Source organism: Gouania willdenowi, chromosome 4 (assembly GCF_900634775.1).
Source record: "Gouania willdenowi chromosome 4, fGouWil2.1, whole genome shotgun sequence".
NCBI lineage: Eukaryota > Metazoa > Chordata > Actinopteri > Blenniiformes > Gobiesocidae > Gouania > Gouania willdenowi.
The window spans coordinates 21,481,207-21,501,165 of record NC_041047.1 but is presented as its reverse complement, the minus strand read 5'-3'; the positions used below and the strand labels follow the sequence as shown (position 1 = coordinate 21,501,165).

General features: G+C 39.3%; 2 protein-coding genes across 3 annotated transcripts in view; one reads left to right on the top strand and one right to left on the bottom strand.

Moving 5' to 3' along the window:
- Nucleotides 1-15,633, top strand: part of rxrgb (retinoid X receptor, gamma b) — a 39,383-nt gene extending 23,750 nt beyond the window's left edge. For both annotated transcript variants that reach the window (XM_028443562.1, XM_028443561.1), the window contains exons 2-10: nt 143-378; nt 6,679-6,823; nt 7,427-7,606; nt 9,319-9,479; nt 10,535-10,664; nt 11,119-11,251; nt 12,272-12,363; nt 12,507-12,612; nt 15,128-15,633. In XM_028443562.1, the coding sequence (XP_028299363.1) occupies nt 143-378; nt 6,679-6,823; nt 7,427-7,606; nt 9,319-9,479; nt 10,535-10,664; nt 11,119-11,251; nt 12,272-12,363; nt 12,507-12,612; nt 15,128-15,275 (1,331 nt within the window). In that variant the 3' untranslated portion in view covers nt 15,276-15,633. The remainder of the gene's footprint in view (nt 1-142; nt 379-6,678; nt 6,824-7,426; nt 7,607-9,318; nt 9,480-10,534; nt 10,665-11,118; nt 11,252-12,271; nt 12,364-12,506; nt 12,613-15,127) is intronic.
- Nucleotides 15,634-16,180: 547 nt separating this feature from the next.
- Nucleotides 16,181-18,825, bottom strand: LOC114461462 (zinc finger protein 2-like). Its single transcript, XM_028443547.1, has 2 exons — nt 16,928-18,825; nt 16,181-16,678 (listed from the first exon to the last, which is right to left on the bottom strand). Exons 1-2 carry the CDS (start codon nt 18,749-18,751, stop codon nt 16,214-16,216), a joined length of 2,289 nt encoding a protein of 762 aa, XP_028299348.1. The 5' UTR covers nt 18,752-18,825; the 3' UTR covers nt 16,181-16,213.
- Between the last annotated feature and the right edge of the window lie 1,134 nt (nt 18,826-19,959).

Sequence of the window (19,959 nt, the reverse complement as noted above, 5' to 3'; positions counted from 1 at the left end):
TCAAGAGATTAGGTGAAGGTTAATGCAAAACCGTTTCCAAGATAGGGCTTGGAATGTACTTTGTGTAGACATCCATAACCAACGTACAATCTATTTAACAGGTCTGTAAGTTCTTCTCACTCCGCGCTGTGTTTCTCTGCAGACTCTGCTGGTCCAATGAACTCAGTTCACAGCCATTCGGCGTCCATGGGCGGCATGGTTGGCCACCCGTCAGTCATCAGCACCTCCAGGCCCTTGCACTCTCCCATGTCCACGTTGGGCTCGCCCATTAACGGTCTGGCATCACCCTATCCCGTCATTACGTCGTCTATGGGCTCACCTTCAGTGTCTCTGCAGTCCACTCCCAACATGAACTTTGGACCCCTCGGCAGTCCACAGGTGAGAAAATGCCTGTATGTTCAACAGAAACCATATCACAGCTGATTTGCCACGTCGTTTTTTACTCCCTGTCGAACATACATTTTAACTCGGTTGTTTTGTAGATCAGGGGTTCTCAACCTGGGGGTCATGAAACACTGAAAGGCAGTCGCCAGATGCCTTTAAGAAACTAAGGATATATATATATTTTTACAATTTGAGCCCATTTTTGCTTATTTTTCTGCAACTACACCAAACTTTCCATATTTAACCCATTTTCTTCACTTATTTTGCCATATTTTAATGCATTTTTGCTACAATACTCCCATTTTTTTGCCACTTCCTCATCACATTTCAATGCTTTTTCTGCACATTATTTCCACTTTCAAGACATTTTCATCACTTATAAACTCTTTCCACCACATTTACCACCTAATGTCACATATGTTGACCCATTATATTCGCTTTTATGTTTAACCTCTTTTCACGATACTTCATGCTTCTTTTTTTTGCCATTTTAACCACATTCAACTAATTGTTCCTACTAGTTGTTCCAATATTAACACTTTGAACCCTTTTTTTACTACTTTTTCCGTCTGTTTTTTTTTTATTTCTGAGTAAAACAAGCATTTACATCTTTAAAATGATGATATACTATGGCCCAAATAATAATAAACTTCCTGAATAGCAGTGGATATTTTTCAGATTAATAAATAAATGTGGTTATCACAGATTCATAGAACAATGGACCATCATTTGCTGACTTTATGGATGGGCCCCAAAAAGTTACCCCCTTTATTCCCCCTTATAGATAAACCTGTCTCCACATGACTGTTTTTCAATGTTCATGTCTGTGTTCAACCACCTTCAGCTACAGTGGGGGTCCCCGGTCTCTGGCACCCTTATTTCGGGGTTCGCGGGCTGAAAAGGTTGTGAACCCCTGTTGTAGATGATGTTACAACATGCTGTTGTGAAAAAAGGACCCATTAAAAACTGTCTGGCCAGTTTGTAAAAAGTGTAAATGTGAAGCATAGTTCATGTGTTTCTTACTAGTGAAGCAGGTAATCAATCACTGCCACATATTTTCCAGTTCTCATGTTCTTTGTCCATCATGTACTGTATGTTCATTTCTAGAATTTCCAGTAACTGACAGAAGGTTGAAGGTCAGTAGTCATGTATCTGACGTGTTTGCTGATTCTCTTCTTCTGACCTTCAAAACTTCTCATCTAAAAGGTCATCCTTGATTCCTGAAACCCTAGTGGGAATTATATGTTATACCACTGTCTGTCTGGTAGGGATGAGAAATGATTATAATTTAGAGATTCCAATTCCCTTATCGATACTGCTTATCGATTTGATTCCTTAGCGATTCTGTTATCGATCCTCATTGGGTGAGGGAATTTAATAAAACAAGTGGATTTGTTTGCTTTAACTCTTTATTATATTATCTTTGTCTCTTTAATTTCCTGCAGGGATATCAGTTCTCTTTTAAACCACCAGGTATAGATTGTTTTCACTGGATAATGATATATACAAAAGCGCTATATAAAATTGATGAATTATTATTATTATTATTATTATTATTATTATTATTATTATTATTATTATTATTATTATTATTACAACATATGACACATTTTGGCTCCAAACATTTGAGAATATTTACAGTGCTCCTTTTGCACTTGAACAATTTGAAAACTAATTCAGAAAAAATAATTCTTCTGTAAAAAAGGACATAATAACCAAAAGTACAGCTGCAGTTATTGTTATGTATTTAAACGGTAAAGCTATAGTTAATTGCCTTTGTTTACATTTATATAAATGGTCCTTCAGAGACGCCGCCTCCGTTGTTACATGTGACATCATCAGCCGTGTGTGTGAACAGATGAAAGAGCAAACTAAAGACAACGATCCGTACAAGTCTGTCTCCCGTGTCTGATTACTTGTTTATTCTTGCTGAAGTTTGTTGTTTTTCGGAAGAAAAGTCTGTGCACGAAGCAACTTTTGCGCGAGTGTACAGAACCCGGAAGTAGGTAGCGTAGCAACAGAGACGCTACAAACAAAGCACGGAGGACAACGCAGCTGCGGGTGGAGGAGGTGGATTCTCCGAGGTGGACAGTAAACAACTATATGGTGGAAGGAGCTTCACTTGGTGCTAGCATAATGGAGGAGTTTATCACTACGGTTTTTTTTAACGTTAGAGGAACCGATAAGGGGAATTGACAGGCAAGCAAACAAACGATTCCTAGGGATTGGATTACTGGGAACCGGTTCTCAGAAAGAACCAGTTTTTGATTCCCATCCCTACTGTCTGGAATGGATTGTTAGAAAAATGGAGTAAATAACCGAGCAAAGTCCGCCCCCTCCCCCCCCCCTTCCCATGCAGTTCTCTATTTAAATTCAATGAGTTTAAACAGAACACACACAAGACTGCACATTTATTTTACCATCACACAATAGATTTGCGAGAGAGAGAGAGAGAGAGAGAGTAAAAACCAAACATCTAATGGAGATACTGGGAATGGTCCACTGAATGAACTGCAAACCCCACAAGAATCATTGCTTTGATGATGAGCCCAATCATACAAGAACACACATGTGCTCGTACACATGTGCTGCATTCATGGCTGGATCGAGGCCAATGCTGCAGGGCAGGAAAGACAATGAATATACATTGCTTCAAATATGGTATAGATCTGCACGCACAGAGTAGGCCAGCTAATGCAATGTTGCGCCATAACAATCTTTTCACCGCTCGCCAACAGTAAAGTGGTCAAGCCGCCCTCGGGTCATTGTGTCATGTAGACGCTCATTTGTTTTTCATGAGTGAACTGAAGTTCTGGGTCGCACTGGCCTACTGGAAACCACATGAAGAAAGGTTTATAGATAGCTAAAGCTGAGGCTCTTTGTAATTAAATACTGTCAATTGTTTAAGGGTTTTCCCCCTTGTTTCTGCCTATAATGATACGCTTCATATTTGATTTGTTATGATGTATGTTTTTGAATTGAGTACCCTCTCATTTTGGTTACATGCATTTGTTTTTCATCAGCTTTCTTTTTACTCCATCATATGTCTATAGGAACTGTAAAAAAAATGTAATCTATTTGTTTTATTGTAATTTTTGTCAGATTAGCCTTTTGGCTCTTAATGTGTGTTTTTCAGCGGGTTTAAGCAGATACATTTGTTGTACTGGAAGCTTTTCATTTGCATATAAAATTATTAGGACAATTATTTACAAATGGGTTAAATATTTACCCCTGAAGTTTGTTCACATACCCCTGGTTGGGATGCACTTCAGTGCATAGATGAGGCTAATATTTAGGTATATTTTAGCCCCAAAAATCTATTGTAATTCTGCCTTTTTGCTGTGTTTTTGAAATCGTATTTTATTTGAAAATACTTTCAAGCACGGAATGGAACAGTTTCCAATTCATTTATTTTTTAGCGCTACTTTAGTCAACACTAAGCACTAGCATTAGCATATGTTGTACACTTTGAGGGTATACTAATGATTAAAGAGCGAGCTACACTGAAAAAGGAAAATAGTTTGACCAACTTAATTGAATTATTTCTATTGGTAACACCTAAATGATTCAAGTTATGTGAAATGAAGTGAATAAATTAGATTAACTCAATTCATTTAAGTCACATTGACTTAATCATTTAATTGTTATGACTAATTCTGCATTAGTCCAACTTATAATGAAGGCAAGTCAACTTTAAGCAAACTGAAAATGTTCAGTTGTTCTAACTCAATAATTTGTATAAAATAAAAGTAAAATACTGATCGTTCCTACCCATCTTTTCCTTGTGCCCCCTTGAGGATGCAGCACAAGTTTGGGGGTAAAGGGCCTTGCTCAAGGGTCTATCGCTATGACCCACAGTGGGACTTGAACCAGGAGCCCTCTGGTTGAAAATCCACTCGCGTTAGCATTAGGTCACCACTTGCCTAAAACCGTATTGTTCAGGTTCACTCAATTGAGAAAATCTGGTTGTAGAGTTCCTTTACTAAAGCAGAAATCTAAATAAAACTCACTCACAACTTTGAGTTATTTCTGCTGAAGTACAGATTTTACAGTGTAACATTGTAGCTTGATTAATGGTGTTTTGAATGTATTTTCAGAGCAAAGATGGTTGCTCGTATCGCAGAGCGCTGTGAGGTTAGTGGTAGTTTTTATCATTTATTGTGCTGTAGGTAAGATTCAAGAATTTGTTAATGTTTCCATTTTTATGCGACACATAATGTGACACAGGCACTGAAAACGAAAACAGACGAGTCATCTAACTATACAATGGCTGGCTCAAAATGTGCAGTTTTACACGCTACGAGTTTAAGTCTCAGACTTATATCAAGAGTAAAGCGGAAAATTCTTCTGGCTTGTGTTGTCTCTAGGGTTGTCGTAGGGGTTTGCAGATATATATACCCAGAGCTGAAGTAGGTACCAGTATATATATATATATCATTTGAAAGAGTGCATTAGAGGTAGAGCTATCAAAAAAACATACCGCTTCAAAATAAAGAAATAGGGTGTTGCTCTGAAGAAGCATTTTTCTATATAATGGCTTAAGTAATCCTCACATGTACACTGCAGTATGTTCGTCATTCCTTGTGTTAAATAAAAAATGTATCTTGCATCAATAATCTATATGCAGAGCTTGTAGCTCTTTCCTACAGCAATAGGATTTTTGTCAGAAGCAGGACGATGCCTCGACATCTGTTGGAGACAAATGTTTTTTTTATTTAGACGTGGTGAAATGAATTATTTGTGATATCAGTCTCCTACGTGGAAGATGAATAGCTGTTATCCAGCCAGTCACCAAAGAGCGACCACATCGAAGCTGAACGTTCTTTTGAGTGTGACGATCTGCCTTCCTTCAGGGCTTGTACAACGGGACAGACAAACAGCTGCTACGGATATAGCTGCACGCTGAGAGAAAAAACCTGAGGAAAAATAAGACGAGCCTCGTGTTTTCCGTCCCCTGCTGTAAGGTCACGGACGGAAAGTCTGTCATCAGAGGATATTCAGAGTGCATGTAGTAAATAAGTGATAGGAGGAGCATGAGGTGACTATCGGCGGGATGGTCTATATGTCACACTGCATCAAATACCCTGGGACACAAGGGTGTATGTAGGTCAGCCGTCTTATTTCTACTGAACACGCAGTTGTTCACACATAAACAAGTAAACAAGCATAAATCCACAAAATATTATCACTTGCTGTGTCTCTCATCAGCGGGGGTTGGCGGGGGGTCAAAGGGTAGAGCGATGATAAGAATACAATACAGATATAACTATTTGCTTGAACATTGTCCACTGATTGTAAAAGAGACTCCACCCACTGCAGCGTGCGGTGGTAAGTGTCAGTAGGTGTTATTTCAAAGGAAATTAGCATTGGCTTGTCAAAGGATTCCCTAAAGCAGCGCTTCTCAACTGGTGGGTCTCGGACAGCTGGTCAAAAATACATAAATACTTAATGTCTATTATGTTGGACTTGTCTTTTATTTTGAAAGGCATGCTGTGAAATGCTTTTTTCACAGGAACATATATAGGATTATGTTTTATAAAATATTACATGTGTGTGTTTTCAACAGCTTTTTTTTTGAAAAACTAAATTTGGTTGGTTGAATTATTAAAAAAAAAAAAAAAAAAGTGGGTCGCGATTTAATAACCGTGGCAAAATGTGGGTCCCAGGGTGAGACCAGTTGAGAACCCCTGCCTTAAAGTTTATCCTGAGATCCTATTGCAAGTCATGGGATCTGTAGGGGTCACTTTAAACAAACTGTGAAATCTAGAAAGAAAACATGCACACACACACACACACACACACACAGTGGAATGACCTTTCAATTTGAAGTAAAAGTTTAGGAGTTTCAAACATGTCATTTTTTTTACTTTCTTCTGTGCTGATATTCCAAAAGAATGTCCTTCTCTGATGGCTTTGAGTGCTTTCGCTTGGTGCCCACGTGATTCTTCTCCCATGCCTCTCCCTGTCAACAAACATTAAAAAACCTGTGTGACAACCCCAGACTGAGGCTGCCGTTCCTCCCACTGACTGAGCATGTGATCACACCCCGGGACACTTTCTAAATAATGTGTGTGTGTGTCTGTGTGTGTGTGTGTGTGTGTGTGTGGAAAGGATAAAAAAGAGTAAGAGGAAGACAAAACAAGAACATAGTGGAAAAGACTGACTGTCATGAGACAAAAAACAAAAAAAAAATCACTCCCACTTCTGCTGTGCTTCCTCTCCCATGTTCAACACCAGTTAGCTCAACTTTAACTCATATCTCTGCTTCCTCCTCTGTTTTCCTAACATCCCCAGATGAATTCAATGAACAATGTCAGCAGCTCAGAGGATATCAAGCCTCCGCCGGGCCTGCAGAACCTGGGGAACATTAACTACCAGTGCACAAGCCCAGGGGGGATGTCCAAGCATATCTGCGCCATCTGTGGAGACCGCTCCTCAGGTAATGGGTGTGCATACAACGACACTCCCACAACTACCAGCCACATAGATAAGAATTGGTTATTACAATGATATTTCCACTGAATCTAAAAATCAGCCTGAGTTGGGATTAATTACATTTTTAAATTACAATTACGTCTTTGATTATTCATGTTCAATTAGAACTCAATTACGATTACGTTGAGCAGGATTTTTTTCCAATTATAATTAAATCTACAATTATTATTTTCCCCCTGAAATCCATTACAATTAAGTTCAATTACAATTGAGTCTTTAATCAAATAACCCCATAAAACTTTCTCTTTCATCTCTTATGATAACGGATGAGATTTGACCCGTCTTAAATCAGCTGTAAAATACACTAAAAACTACGTATGTGTATAGAACTGTAACGTGGTTCCCCAATTACGATTACAATAGCAACAGATTTTTTCAATTACGATTTCAATTATAATTACGTCATAACTGTGATTACTTACCAATTACGCATTTACAATTACAATTGACCCCAACCCTGGTGTCGGCCACATCATACTTAATGCAACTTTACAACAGGTCTGAGGTGCAAAGGCTGTACTGACATTGTTGTCTTACTGTAACACAGGTAAACACTATGGCGTCTACAGCTGTGAAGGATGTAAAGGGTTTTTCAAGAGGACCGTCCGTAAAGACCTCAGCTACACATGTCGAGACAGCAAAGAGTGCCTCATCGACAAACGCCAGCGGAACCGCTGCCAATACTGTCGTTACCAGAAGTGCCTGGCCATGGGCATGAAGAGAGAAGGTGTGTGTGTGTGTGAGAGAGAGACACTAGGTCGTGATCCAACTCTTTAGACATAAGCTGTGTTTGAAATTGCACACTAACGTACTACTCATGCTAAGTCTGACATAAAATTGAGTATATAGCACTTTATCATAGACACTCAAAGCCCTTTATAGAATTAAGGCATTATTCCTTCACTCCACACTGGTAAGCTATATCACTCTCACACTACATTCATACTAGGCAATGTGGGTGAAGTGTTTTGCCCAAGGACACAATGACAGATATCACTGGAGCGACTGTCCCCCACTGTGGCACCTGGAATTCTCAGTGGTCTCCCATCCAACTACTAACCAGGCCCAGACCTGCTTAGCGTCTGAGATCTAATGAGATGGAGCAATGACAGTCTGGTATGGTCACATATGTAGTCATTCTAATTAGATAATACTGAAAGATTGAGTATGTGAGAAATACCTGGATGTATACTATAATGGAACATTTTTCAAGTATGCACGGTGGGTGCACTACTCATACTCAACCTCCCCATGATGCATTGCCAGCGGAACGTAAAATTGTCCAGGGACCGGCTTCAAACTAAAAATCAAACGTCCCTGTTTCAGAACAATGGTATATCTTCTTGTCTTCCATTTGTTTTTAACGCTTAATTAATTAATTAATTAATTAATTAATTAATTAATTAATTAATTAATTCAATTCAATTCAATTCAATTCAACTTCATTTATATCTCCAGCGAAACCAGGTTCAGAGGTGGCAGCCTTCCGCTTTGACTGGTTGGGTCAGTGAACAGAAGGGAATAGGATAGAAGGATAGTCCATCCAAGTGTTCCAGACTAGTTGAGCCGTGAGCCATCGATCAGGAACCGCCTGCTCCAGCATCAAATCACCTGAAACAAAAAAGAGAGTGGAAAGCGAGGAGAAGGCACAGACTGAGAAACATGATACACTTGTTAGGGCTCTTGTTTTGTAGTTAACCAGAAGTTTTGTCAGCAGCATAATGGGAGGTCTCCCAAAATCTCCGAAATGTCAAAATGAAATGTACTTCCACGAGTTTTATGGATCAAATCATCACATGTTGATATTCTACTTGTTCATTTTCTCGCTTAAAATGCTTTCAGAACTTTCAAAGGTGGCGAATCAACAGAGATATTTAGCCTCAGTGTGCTTCAGGTTTTTGTCGTTAAAGGTTCGAACAGTAGTACTCATTGAGGGTATAGTACGTAAGTATGCGATTTTGAACACAGCCGTAATGTTGGTTTTCTATCTATAAAAGAGTTTCTGAAGACTCTAACAACCAAAAACTGAGGGCTACGAACATTTCATGGTAATAACTGTGCTGTGCCAATGCCAATGCTTTAAATGCTTTTCTTAAAAAACAATTCTGAATGTCTTTGAGAATGTCATGTATGGAAGTTTGTTTTATTTATTTATGGTGAGCGATATCATTGATAAGAAGCGAGTCCTCGTGTACCACATGTCTGGTAGTTAAATTCTTTAAATTCTCTGTACAGCAGGATAAACTCATTGAAAATGTGCTTTGTACTCTGTGAAAACTCATCTCCCTACATTTTTAGAGACTTGCTGTTCCCATTCTATAATTCAGCCGATCAAAGAGTAAATATTAATGCTGGCGTCCCCCCCTCCCCAACTCCCCAGTTTAGGTCATTGCTTGGCCTCAAATGACTGTAAATGTCTGTATATGTGTGTGTACACAGCGGTGCAGGAAGAGAGGCAGCGTGGGAAGGAACGGGGGGAGAATGAGGTGGAATCTACCAGCAGTTTCAACGAGGAAATGCCTGTGGACAAAATCCTAGATGCTGAGGTGGCAGTGGAGCCCAAAACTGAGACGTATAGTGATAGCAGCCCTGGAAACTCAGTAAGCAGCAGCTCGTTATCTTTCTGTTACCTTAACGCGACACACAATCCTAATTTCAAAGGTAGCTCAATTGAAAGAGTATAATATGTAACCTTTACAAGTAGGACTAAGAGGTGATTTAAAAGCTGCATATGGAATAAAAAAAGCACTTTAAACACACGCTTGTGGTGGTCGACATGTTTGACAAACTGTGATGTAGTGACTATTTGAGGAAGTTTGCCATTCATGTAACTACAACTGGTTTTATGAGGTTAAAGATGTTTAGTTATTCTGATAGTAGTGTAGACCAGGGGTTCTTGACTCACATTTTGCCACGGTCATTAAATTGCGACCCACTTTTTTTTTTAGAATTCAACCAACCAAATTGTGTTTTTTTTTTTTTTTTTTTTTTAATTAGCTGTTAAAAACACACACATAATCTTTTTTTTAAAATAAAAATCTATATATGTTCCTGTGCAACATGCATTTCACAGCATACCTGTCAAAAGAAAAGTTTCTTTCAAAATAAAAAGTTCAACATGGGAGACATTAGGTATTTTTTTTTTTTTGACCAGCTGTCCACGGACCCACTTTTGGGTTTTGACCCACCAGTTGAGAATCTAAGGAACTGGATGACACGTAACTAAGTGATAAAAAGTAAGATTGAAATGCTATTTTATTATAGAGATATATAGGACCGGAAATGCTAGGAGTACATATGACGTAACTCAAGCGCTGATTGTCTGAGATTTTCAGAATGACAATGCCTACATGTAAAAGGACATTACATGTGATTAAAGGCTAAATGTTGATATAAATGAATCCAAAGACATTTTTTAAACAATTTAGTAGCACATTTTCTATGATTCAGCTTTAGTCCATTCATCTAAAGTGCATTCATGGGATGGGTGCACATCACTTTAGGGAATGTAGTAAAATGCTAGTTTATAACCAACCCCAAAAATAGCGACGTCTACAGCTGCTTGCTAAGCGTTTTAAAAAAAAACTTTCATCAAGCCAAGCAGCATGGCTGCAAGTTCAGCTGCTTTTCCTTATTTCTCCTCGTTCTCCTCCAGACCAATGATCCAGTCACAAACATCTGCCAGGCAGCAGACAAGCAACTTTTCACCTTGGTGGAGTGGGCCAAACGGATCCCGCACTTCTCGGAACTTCCCCTGGACGACCAGGTCATCCTACTAAGAGCTGGTACGTGGATTATCCCAAAGCTATCATCCCAGGAAATGTATATGTTCCTTTCTGTGTTTACAGAGGGCAGCAGCACATTATCATAAACACATACACTCAGAGAGAACATTTCCCAACCAGAGCAAACAGCCCTTTGTCAAGTGTGCAAGCTTGACTTCCAATAAGTTGCTCGCCTTCCCGCAGGAGGCCTATATAGACGTTTACATGAGCTCAGCACATTTTTGTCACCTAGTTTAAAGGAGGAGTAAAATCAAATCAAACTAAAATGTGAAGTTGTAGCACTGCGGTTTGTTTGGTGCATCAGTGCTGACCTCTGCTGGTGAGAGATTTCACACAAAAAGTCAGACATCACTGCCAAATCAGTATAGGTATTTGTTTTTATGCAACACTATTCTGCAAAATATGATGAATGATTTTTCTTTATAATTTGTCCTCTCTCAATGCGTTTGTTCAGGCTGGAATGAGCTCCTCATTGCGTCCTTCTCACATCGCTCTGTAACGGTTAAAGATGGGATCCTGTTAGCGACGGGTCTTCACGTCCACAGAAGCAGCGCTCACAGTGCTGGAGTGGGCTCCATCTTTGACAGGTGGGGGCCATCAGAGATCAATCATCATGTCTACTGCTGGGGGAGTGGGATTTACCCACTGCAGTCAAAAATAACCATCATTTCTCCTAAATTTAAAAACAGTTGAACATAAAAACTGGGTTAAGAAGAAATTCAAACAAAACACAATCTGGTAAATCAATGACAATTACATCAACTAATGGGCAAATATAATTCAAATGATCAATTGTTCATTAATCTTATGTACAGGGTTTTCTTTCTTACACCCAGATTAAAATGAGATTGTATGAAGTACTATTTTTGCATAATGATCTAATCCAAATGTAAGCATGGTCAAGCTAATGGGGTTTCATGAGGAGATTAACCACTGTGTCTTAAATCTGCTAATTAGAGTTGTAGAATTGACTGATTGTTTTAACTAATAGTCTAATATCTCAAATTAAATGTAAATCCACAGCTATGTATTCTTCATATTTGAATCCACTCATTTCCTATAGCATAAAATATTTGTGTAATAAGTTGACCTGATTAGTTGTGAATAAATTGAGACCAAAACAGAAAGAAAATTAATTATTTGACAAAAGCAAACAGTAAACCAAAATTTGCAGGTCTCATAGCAAAACAGTGAGTTGGTCCAAGTTATAAATCAGTGAATACAACGCTTCAGCGAAATGTCAGATAAATAAGAACATATATACAGTATGTATATACATGAGGCTGTACACAGTACAGATAGAAAGAGGGAAGACGTGGCAAGAAAGACATTGCGCAACAAAAACCATAAAAACAGAATATATACATATACACAGCAAGACTTCTGACTGTTATCTGTGGATTGGCTTCAAAAAATGTTTTGATTATACAGTAGACTCTGACAGCTGCAGGCAAGAAGGAGAATATACAGTATAAATATGCTGAAATATGAGCATTGGTTGATTTGTTTAATTCCTGGCTTACAAAGAAATTAAGAGAAAATAAAAAACATATCGTGTTACTGATTCTCAGGTGATAGTTCACTTGTATTCTCTTCATTTCCCACAGAGTCCTGACTGAGTTGGTATCTAAAATGAAAGACATGCAGATGGATAAGACGGAGCTTGGCTGCCTGCGAGCCATTGTCCTTTTTAACCCAGGTATACTGGCTTCCTCTGAGCCTAACTACTGTTTGTCTCACTGTCTAGAATTACACAGATTATTTATATTTTTACTTTGAGCTGAAATGACTGGAGGATGTGTTGTTAAATGGTGTTCGACTTTGGTTATGTTTGTGTTTCAGATGCAAAAGGTTTGTCAAATCCAGTCGAGGTGGAGGGGCTCCGAGAAAAGGTCTACGCTTCTTTAGAGTCGTACACAAAACAGAGATACCCTGATCAGCCTGGCAGGTAGGATCCACCAGGTTCAATGTTAAACATCCCTGTTTGTTTACTGCATTAAATGTTGGAATCCATAGAAATGTACTACACAACCCGGAATGGACTGGCCATAGTAACAGATATGGTGCAAATGTGGCAAAAACAAAGTGACTAAAATGGGCCAAAAGTAGGCAAGAGTGGCCAAAAAATGGGCGAATAAAGAGGAACCAGTTGATATGTAATGGCAAAGAGTAGCTTTGGTAGCATTGCTACCAAGTCAAATTCCCTGTACTGTTTTAAAACTGTACATGGCAAATACAACTTTTCTGATTCTGATTGAAATTGGCATGATATGGCAAGCAATAGTGAAAAAGGGCAAAAATGTGGAACAAAAAGAGGCAAAATAAAGGGAATAAAGGAAAGAAGTGTTATATATATAGCTTATTTGGATGAAAAGTGGCAAAGCAAATTAAAGAAAGACAAACATGGGATAAAAGTGTCAAAAATAACTTGCAAAAATTGACAAAAAATTAGGGAAAAGGGAAAGAAGTGATATTAGGGAAAAAGGGATATTTATTGGCAAAGGGAAGCTAAAATCTGAAAGAAGTGTCAGAACTTTTTGAAAATGAGATAAAGGAAGTTGCAAAATAGCCAAAGAATATCAGTAAAAAGGGCATAAAAGTTTCCCCTTTTAAGGTTTTCTGGGGTAATAATAATTGCAATTAAGTCATTAAGAGCCACATGTTGCGCATCACTGACTTAATAACAGCTTCTTAATGGTGTCACTGATAATGTAGTGGGCTGGTCTGGACAGAAAACGCACCCTTGTACACAACGCTCAGTTTTACTACAGCAAGTCAAATATCAGTACACCATATACATACTTTAATATACTCTGTTTGATTTAACCTACAGTCTGGCTCTGTGAAATGTAATGTTAATGGTTAGTTGCTTAAAGGTGCAGTCCGGGACTCTCAGATCCCTCTCTCCCTCTCCCTCCCCGCTGCTCTCTTGCCCTGCCTCCAAACTTTCCAAAGTCCCTCCTCAGAGGAGCTAAAAAGCTAACGTTAGCCATACAGCAACATCACAGTAATATAACATGCTCTGTTAATAGCATATTACTGCAGCGCTTCTCTCTCTCAATGTGCACACACCTCAGCAGCAGCAGCAACACAGTGTCACTTACAGCAGTCACATGGAGGCTGCTGCGCGCACACAAACACATGCACCACAGAGTTCTAGTGTAACAATTACAAATGCCTGTGAGCAACAGCTGTCAGACAGCCCATCAAACACAATCCTGGGCTCTGATTGGTTCTTTTTGCTTGGTCGCAGTGAATTCTCGCAATCTGCCAAAGGCTGCAGGAGCAGCGGGGGGGGGGGGGGGGGGGGGGGGCTCAATGAGTCTGTTTTTTTCACACAAACTACTACTTTCGTGTAAGGCTGTCCTTACATAGTGACAGCTTTAGCAAATATGACAAAAAGTCACTTTTATAAGTGTTGCAGACTGCACCTTTAAGAGCTTCAATGGTTACTATGTTCACTTTTTAATACACCATGATCAAACTGCAGCAAGTCATTACTCATTTTTGTCATTTAAAAAGTAACTAAACCCCAAGGTTTCCACTGATGTGCGTCTCGACTGAAAATTAAAAAAATGCCCTGACTATGGGCGGGGCTCCTGGAGCAATTTAGACACACGCGGTATATATGATAAAATATTCAAAGAACAATCTATGCTATGCTGACTACTATTCACAATCCAACCCACTCACCATAGGTTGTAGAGTCCACAGGTGATAGTTTTTAAAACAGGGGCGGAGCCAACAGTGACAAAGTAAGAAGCCACCAATGCGTCACAAAATTAGATTATAATAGCATAGCTGGGTTTCAACTCATACAGGGCAGTGACTCTAATATTTACAGCAAAATATACCAAATTGAATACTTGTTTTTGGTGTTTATGCTTTTATTCTGTCGTCTTAAAGCATCTGTACATTTCTGTTTTGTGCTTTTTGTTGAAGGTTTTAGATAAACTAAGTAACATACACCCTAATACATTTGTTTTAAAGCAGAAACAAGTGGTTTTGGAGTTTTGATACCATATTTGATCCTAAATGTGTCCCCTTTGTGTTGCCCAAAGGTATTGTATATGACTGAAGTTCAGTTTATTAGCTGTGTGATTTCAGTTGATTTCCCCACGACAAAACTTGGTGTACGCAGTACACTGATATTTTCTCAAATTTAGTTTATCGTTTCAACATACGACTGCTTACATTTATTTTTTCATAAATATCTAAGCCTTGCACTCATTTTTAAAGGTAAAAATGTAAGGGTTAATGTGATTTTTTTTTTTAAGAACAGAATAAAAAGTTAACCATCAATAATAATACAGAATTATATTCTTTTTTAATTGATTAATTATATCTAGCATTATTATTTTCAGTTTTACTGTTTTTTTATTTACATTGTTGATTATTTGTAGTTCATTGTAAATGTTGTTGAAGGCACAATGGACATTATTTCCTGTGTTTACTACTCTTAGGTTTGCCAAACTGCTGCTGCGTCTGCCTGCCCTGCGTTCCATCGGCCTCAAGTGTTTGGAGCATCTGTTCTTCTTCAAACTGATCGGGGACACGCCGATTGACACCTTCCTAATGGAGATGCTGGAGGCTCCGCATCAGATCACATGACACCAGTCTTCCCTCTCTCCCCTGTATATTCCACCCTCACTGTGAACAATGTAAAATGGAATTAAAGAGACTTGATTATCAAAACATCCTATTTTGTACCAGGACATAAAAAAGGTGAACAAAAATGTAATTAAAATGTACAAAAAACTATTTTGTGGCTGTGGAGAATTATGTACCTTGTCAAAATAAGTTTTAATAAAGCTGTTAACAGATTGTGTAAAGAGATATAATTTCCGGTGTTTGTTTTCAAAGAAACCCATGCAAATTGAGAATCATATTGTATTCTGAGACAGAAACTGCACTTGCATTTCTTAGAACATTTGCTAATTCTTACAGAATAAAGTTATTTAAAATGTTAGTGTGCTGTGTTGTGTGTATTGAGTGATTCCACTTTCTTTGTCCACTAGATGGTGACTGCGGAGTGTAGAAATGGAGTTGCTGCAGACTAAAAAAAATCAAATCATTAAAAAACCTGAGTTAGAAATAAAGGTCAGCACGTCTGCATCACAGCAAGAAGGCGGGCGAGTCAGAAACATTTACTACTTTATTTACAATGCATACATGTAACAACTTTTTGATACACTTGCAAACATCAGGACTAAATCACATATATTCACTGACAGCAAACTTGCAGGAAATCCTTCCCTCAGAAGAAAATATGAGCCAAACAAGCATATTGTCTGTGTAATAATAGACAAATTATCCTATGACCTAGTTTTACGTTTTAATTTTTAAACCAGCAATGACGCTAAATAATCATTTCTGACCTTGAAATATGAATATATATTTTTAAATACAAATCATACACCAAGAAAAATTCAATTTAAAATTTCTTTCTTTTAAGAAAGTATTTACTTCAAGCGTCATATTTGAAAGTCTTTAATGTATGGACTCTCTTGTGGACCTTCAGTTCAGACTTTTGTGTAAAACATCCTTTATCAAACATCACATTTGAATGGTTTCTCTCCCGTGTGGATTTTCATGTGTGACTGCAGGGAATCCTTACGGGTAAAACATTTGCTACAAACATCACATTCAAATGGTTTCTCTCCTGTGTGGATTCTCATGTGTGACTGCAGGTGCTGCTTACTAAGAAAACATTTACCACAAAAACCACATTTAAATGGTTTCTCTCCTGTGTGGATTCTCATGTGTGACTGCAGGTGCTGTTTAGTAAGAAAACATTTACTACAAAAACCACATTTAAATGGTTTCTCTCCTGTGTGGATTGTCATGTGTGACTTAAGGCTATGCTTTCGACTGAAGCCTTTACTACAAACATCACATTTAAATGGTTTCTCTCCTGTGTGAATTGTCATGTGTGACATAAGGCCATCCTTGTGAGTAAAGCCTTCACTACAAACATCACATTTAAATGGTTTCTCTCCTGTGTGGATTCTCATGTGTCGCTTAAGGTCAGAATTTTGACTGAGACATTTAGAACAAACCTCACATTTAAATGGTTTCACATCTTTGTGGATTCTCATGTGTGACTTCAGTTCAGATTTTTGAATAAAACATTTCCGACAAACATCACATTCGAATGTTTTTTCTGTATGGATTGTCATGTGTGTCTGCAGGTGATGCCTATTAATAAACCATTCACTACAAACATCACATTTAAATGGTTTCCCTTCTGTGTGTATTCTTATGTGTGACTGCAGGGAATCTTTACGGGTAAAAGATTTGCTACAAACATCACATTTAAATGGTTTCTCTCCTGTGTGGATTCTCATGTGTGACTGCATGTGCTGCTTACTGAGAAAACATTTCCTACAAACATCACATTTAAATGGTTTCTCTCCTGTGTGAATTATCATGTGTGACTTAAGGCCATGCTGTCGAGAAAAGCCTTCACTACAAACTTCACATTTAAACGGTTTCTCACCTGTGTGGATTCTCATGTGTCGCTTATGGTCAGGCTTTCGAATAAAACATTTATTACAAACATCACATTTAAATGGTTTCTCTTCTTTGTGGATTTTCATGTGTGTCTGCAGGCTAGCCCTAAAGGTAAAACATTTCCTACAAACATCACATTCAAATGGTTTGTTTCCTGTGTGGACTCTCATGTGTAACTGCCGGGAAGCTTTACGGGCAAAACATTTCCTACAAACAGAACATGCAAAGGGTTTCTCTCCTGTGTGGATCATCATGTGTGACTGCAGGTGATGCTTAGTAAAAAAACATTTACTACAAACATCACATTTAAATGGTTTCTCTCTTGTGTGGATTCTCATGTGTAACTGCCAGGAAGCTTCATGGGTAAAACATTTCCTACAAAAAGAACATTCAAAGGGTTTCTCTCCTGTGTCGACTCTCAGTTTTGAAGCTGCACTGACTGATGCTTTCTTACCATCCACACATTCAGATGTTATTTTTACCTGAACCTTACTCTTTGAACAAATCTGTTGAAAATAATTTATCCGTGTTTTGGAAGCTTTACATCCCATTTCAGCATTTTTACTTGAGTCAGACATCTTTCCCTTTTTCCTGGTGGAGTCAGAGTCAGCTTCAGTTTCAGACTCTGACAGAGGTATCTGCCAACAATGTTCATCATCATCATCATCATCACTACAACCTCCAGTCTGAGGCGAGTCTGTTTCCGTTCCATTAGGACCATGTAGTACTAAACTGCTTGGATCTGGATCCTGGGCTGTTTCTGGTCCTTTGCTGTTCATTCCCACAGTTTGTTTTTTCATTAATTCATTTAAACTGCAGGTTGAAGGTTCCTCTTTAATGTTGAATTCTGTTATTTGTCTCCAGTGTAGCTGGGAGGCCTGAGGCTTCTCCTCTTCATCTTCACATTTAACAGAACAAGCAGCACCGTTTGTCTCCTGCTGCACACAAAGCTGGTTCTCCTCCTGATCTTCACTGATCATCTCTGGTTCCTCCTTAATGTGGAGACGCTCTGGGAGAAGCTGCTCCACGTTCTTCCTCTCACTGAAAACACAGTTAGTGACTGACGACTGCTGGAGATGTAATCTGTGCAGATGAACTTTAGGCATGAAGGCAGCCATGACAAGTTTTTTGTTTTCATCTGTATTTGGAACAGATTGGGAACCTGATCGTCTACTGGTGTTATGGTGGAGACTCTTGTCAGGAAGAATGATTTTCATTTCAGCATCCACTGGAACTTCTTGCACTCCGTGTTCAGTCTCGATGGCTTGTAACAGAGTCTTTTCTTCCTCTGTTGCTCTGCATATTTCTATAGCTCTGTATAATGTTAGACGTCTTTCCTGTATCAGTCTCTTTTTAAGGTCAGAGTCTGTGATGCTTAACACAAGCTTATCTCTGAGCATGTCATTCTCAATTATTCCAAACTCACAGTGTTTGCTTTTCTGTCGCAGCTCTGTCATGAATGTGTTTACTGATGTCCCTGCTGTCCTCTGATGAGACCAATATTGAACTCGTTCAAAGACAACATTTCTCTGTGGACAGCAGTGATCTTTAAAGGCTTGAAGAACATCCTCCATTGTCAGTTCATCTCCCTCACCTCTAACAGTCAGTGTGTTGTACAATTCCAGTGCATCTTCACCGATGGTGTGGAGTAAAATATCAATCTTTGCTTTCTCATCTTTCTCCCCTGAGGCCGCTATATACCGCCGAAAGCTTTGTTCCCAGCTGCACCAGTTGTCAGCAGGGTTAGCGGTGAGAGACAGAGGTGACGGTGCTCTGAACTGCTCCATTTCCTCCACTTTGTCTCCCGTCTTTACATTTTTATCTTCTAGCGTGTAGGCGGTGCTAGCTCCTATGCTAGCTCGGTTAGCATTCTGCTCCAGCCTCTCTCTGTGTCTGTAACTCCGTCTTCTAACACCGTGTTGTGCTCTCTTGCTTTACAGTGGAGTTTAAAGGTACTATTATAGTGTTGCTGACTCTGTCTTTAAGCTGATATTAATAACATTCACTATTAGACTCACATTGACACTCCATGTTTTCCGCTTCGCTCTGTTCTATGACGGGTTGCTATCTATTCTAAGGAGCAGTACCGCCACCTTCTGCTCAGGAGTGTTGGTCTCACACACACGCACGCACGCACGCACACACACACACACACACGGTGTGACCTCCTAACCTGTATTTCACTGGTGTGTGTGTTGCTGTCTGACCAACACTCCGGGTATAGAGGGTTTTCACAGTGCGTCATCTACTGCGTCATCAACCCGGAAGTTGCCATTTTGGAGATACGCAGCAGGTTTACATAAAGCACACAAACGAGCAAATTCCGAATTTTGAGAGGAAATGGTGAACTACTGCCGTGTTTTTGGCTGTACTAATCAGAGACTATTGTTATTGGTGTATATGCAAACACAGTATGGAAGGAAGAAGCGTTCTCTGCGGATTAGCTTTTAGCTTGGTTGCTAACCCCGCTCCTGCTCCCAATCACACCGCTTACGTCTCCTCCGCTGGCGGACACCGCTGGTACGAGGCTTCGCTGCTTCACAAGCCGCTGGATGTAGCCAGCGTAGCAATCTGAGGCTCGAGGTCCAGAGTAGTCACAACTAACGGACTGTAACTGTTTGATTTGCCTAAAACTAAGATTGCCTTGCGGTCGTATACTATTTGCTCCACCGGCCGGTCTGGGTGCCTTGGCCTGGTTCCCTGGGGCGCGCCTTCGCTGAGGGTGCCGCTGGCGCGGTGGGCCGGGCTGCCCCCTTCCACAACCCCCTCCCCCCCTCCCCGG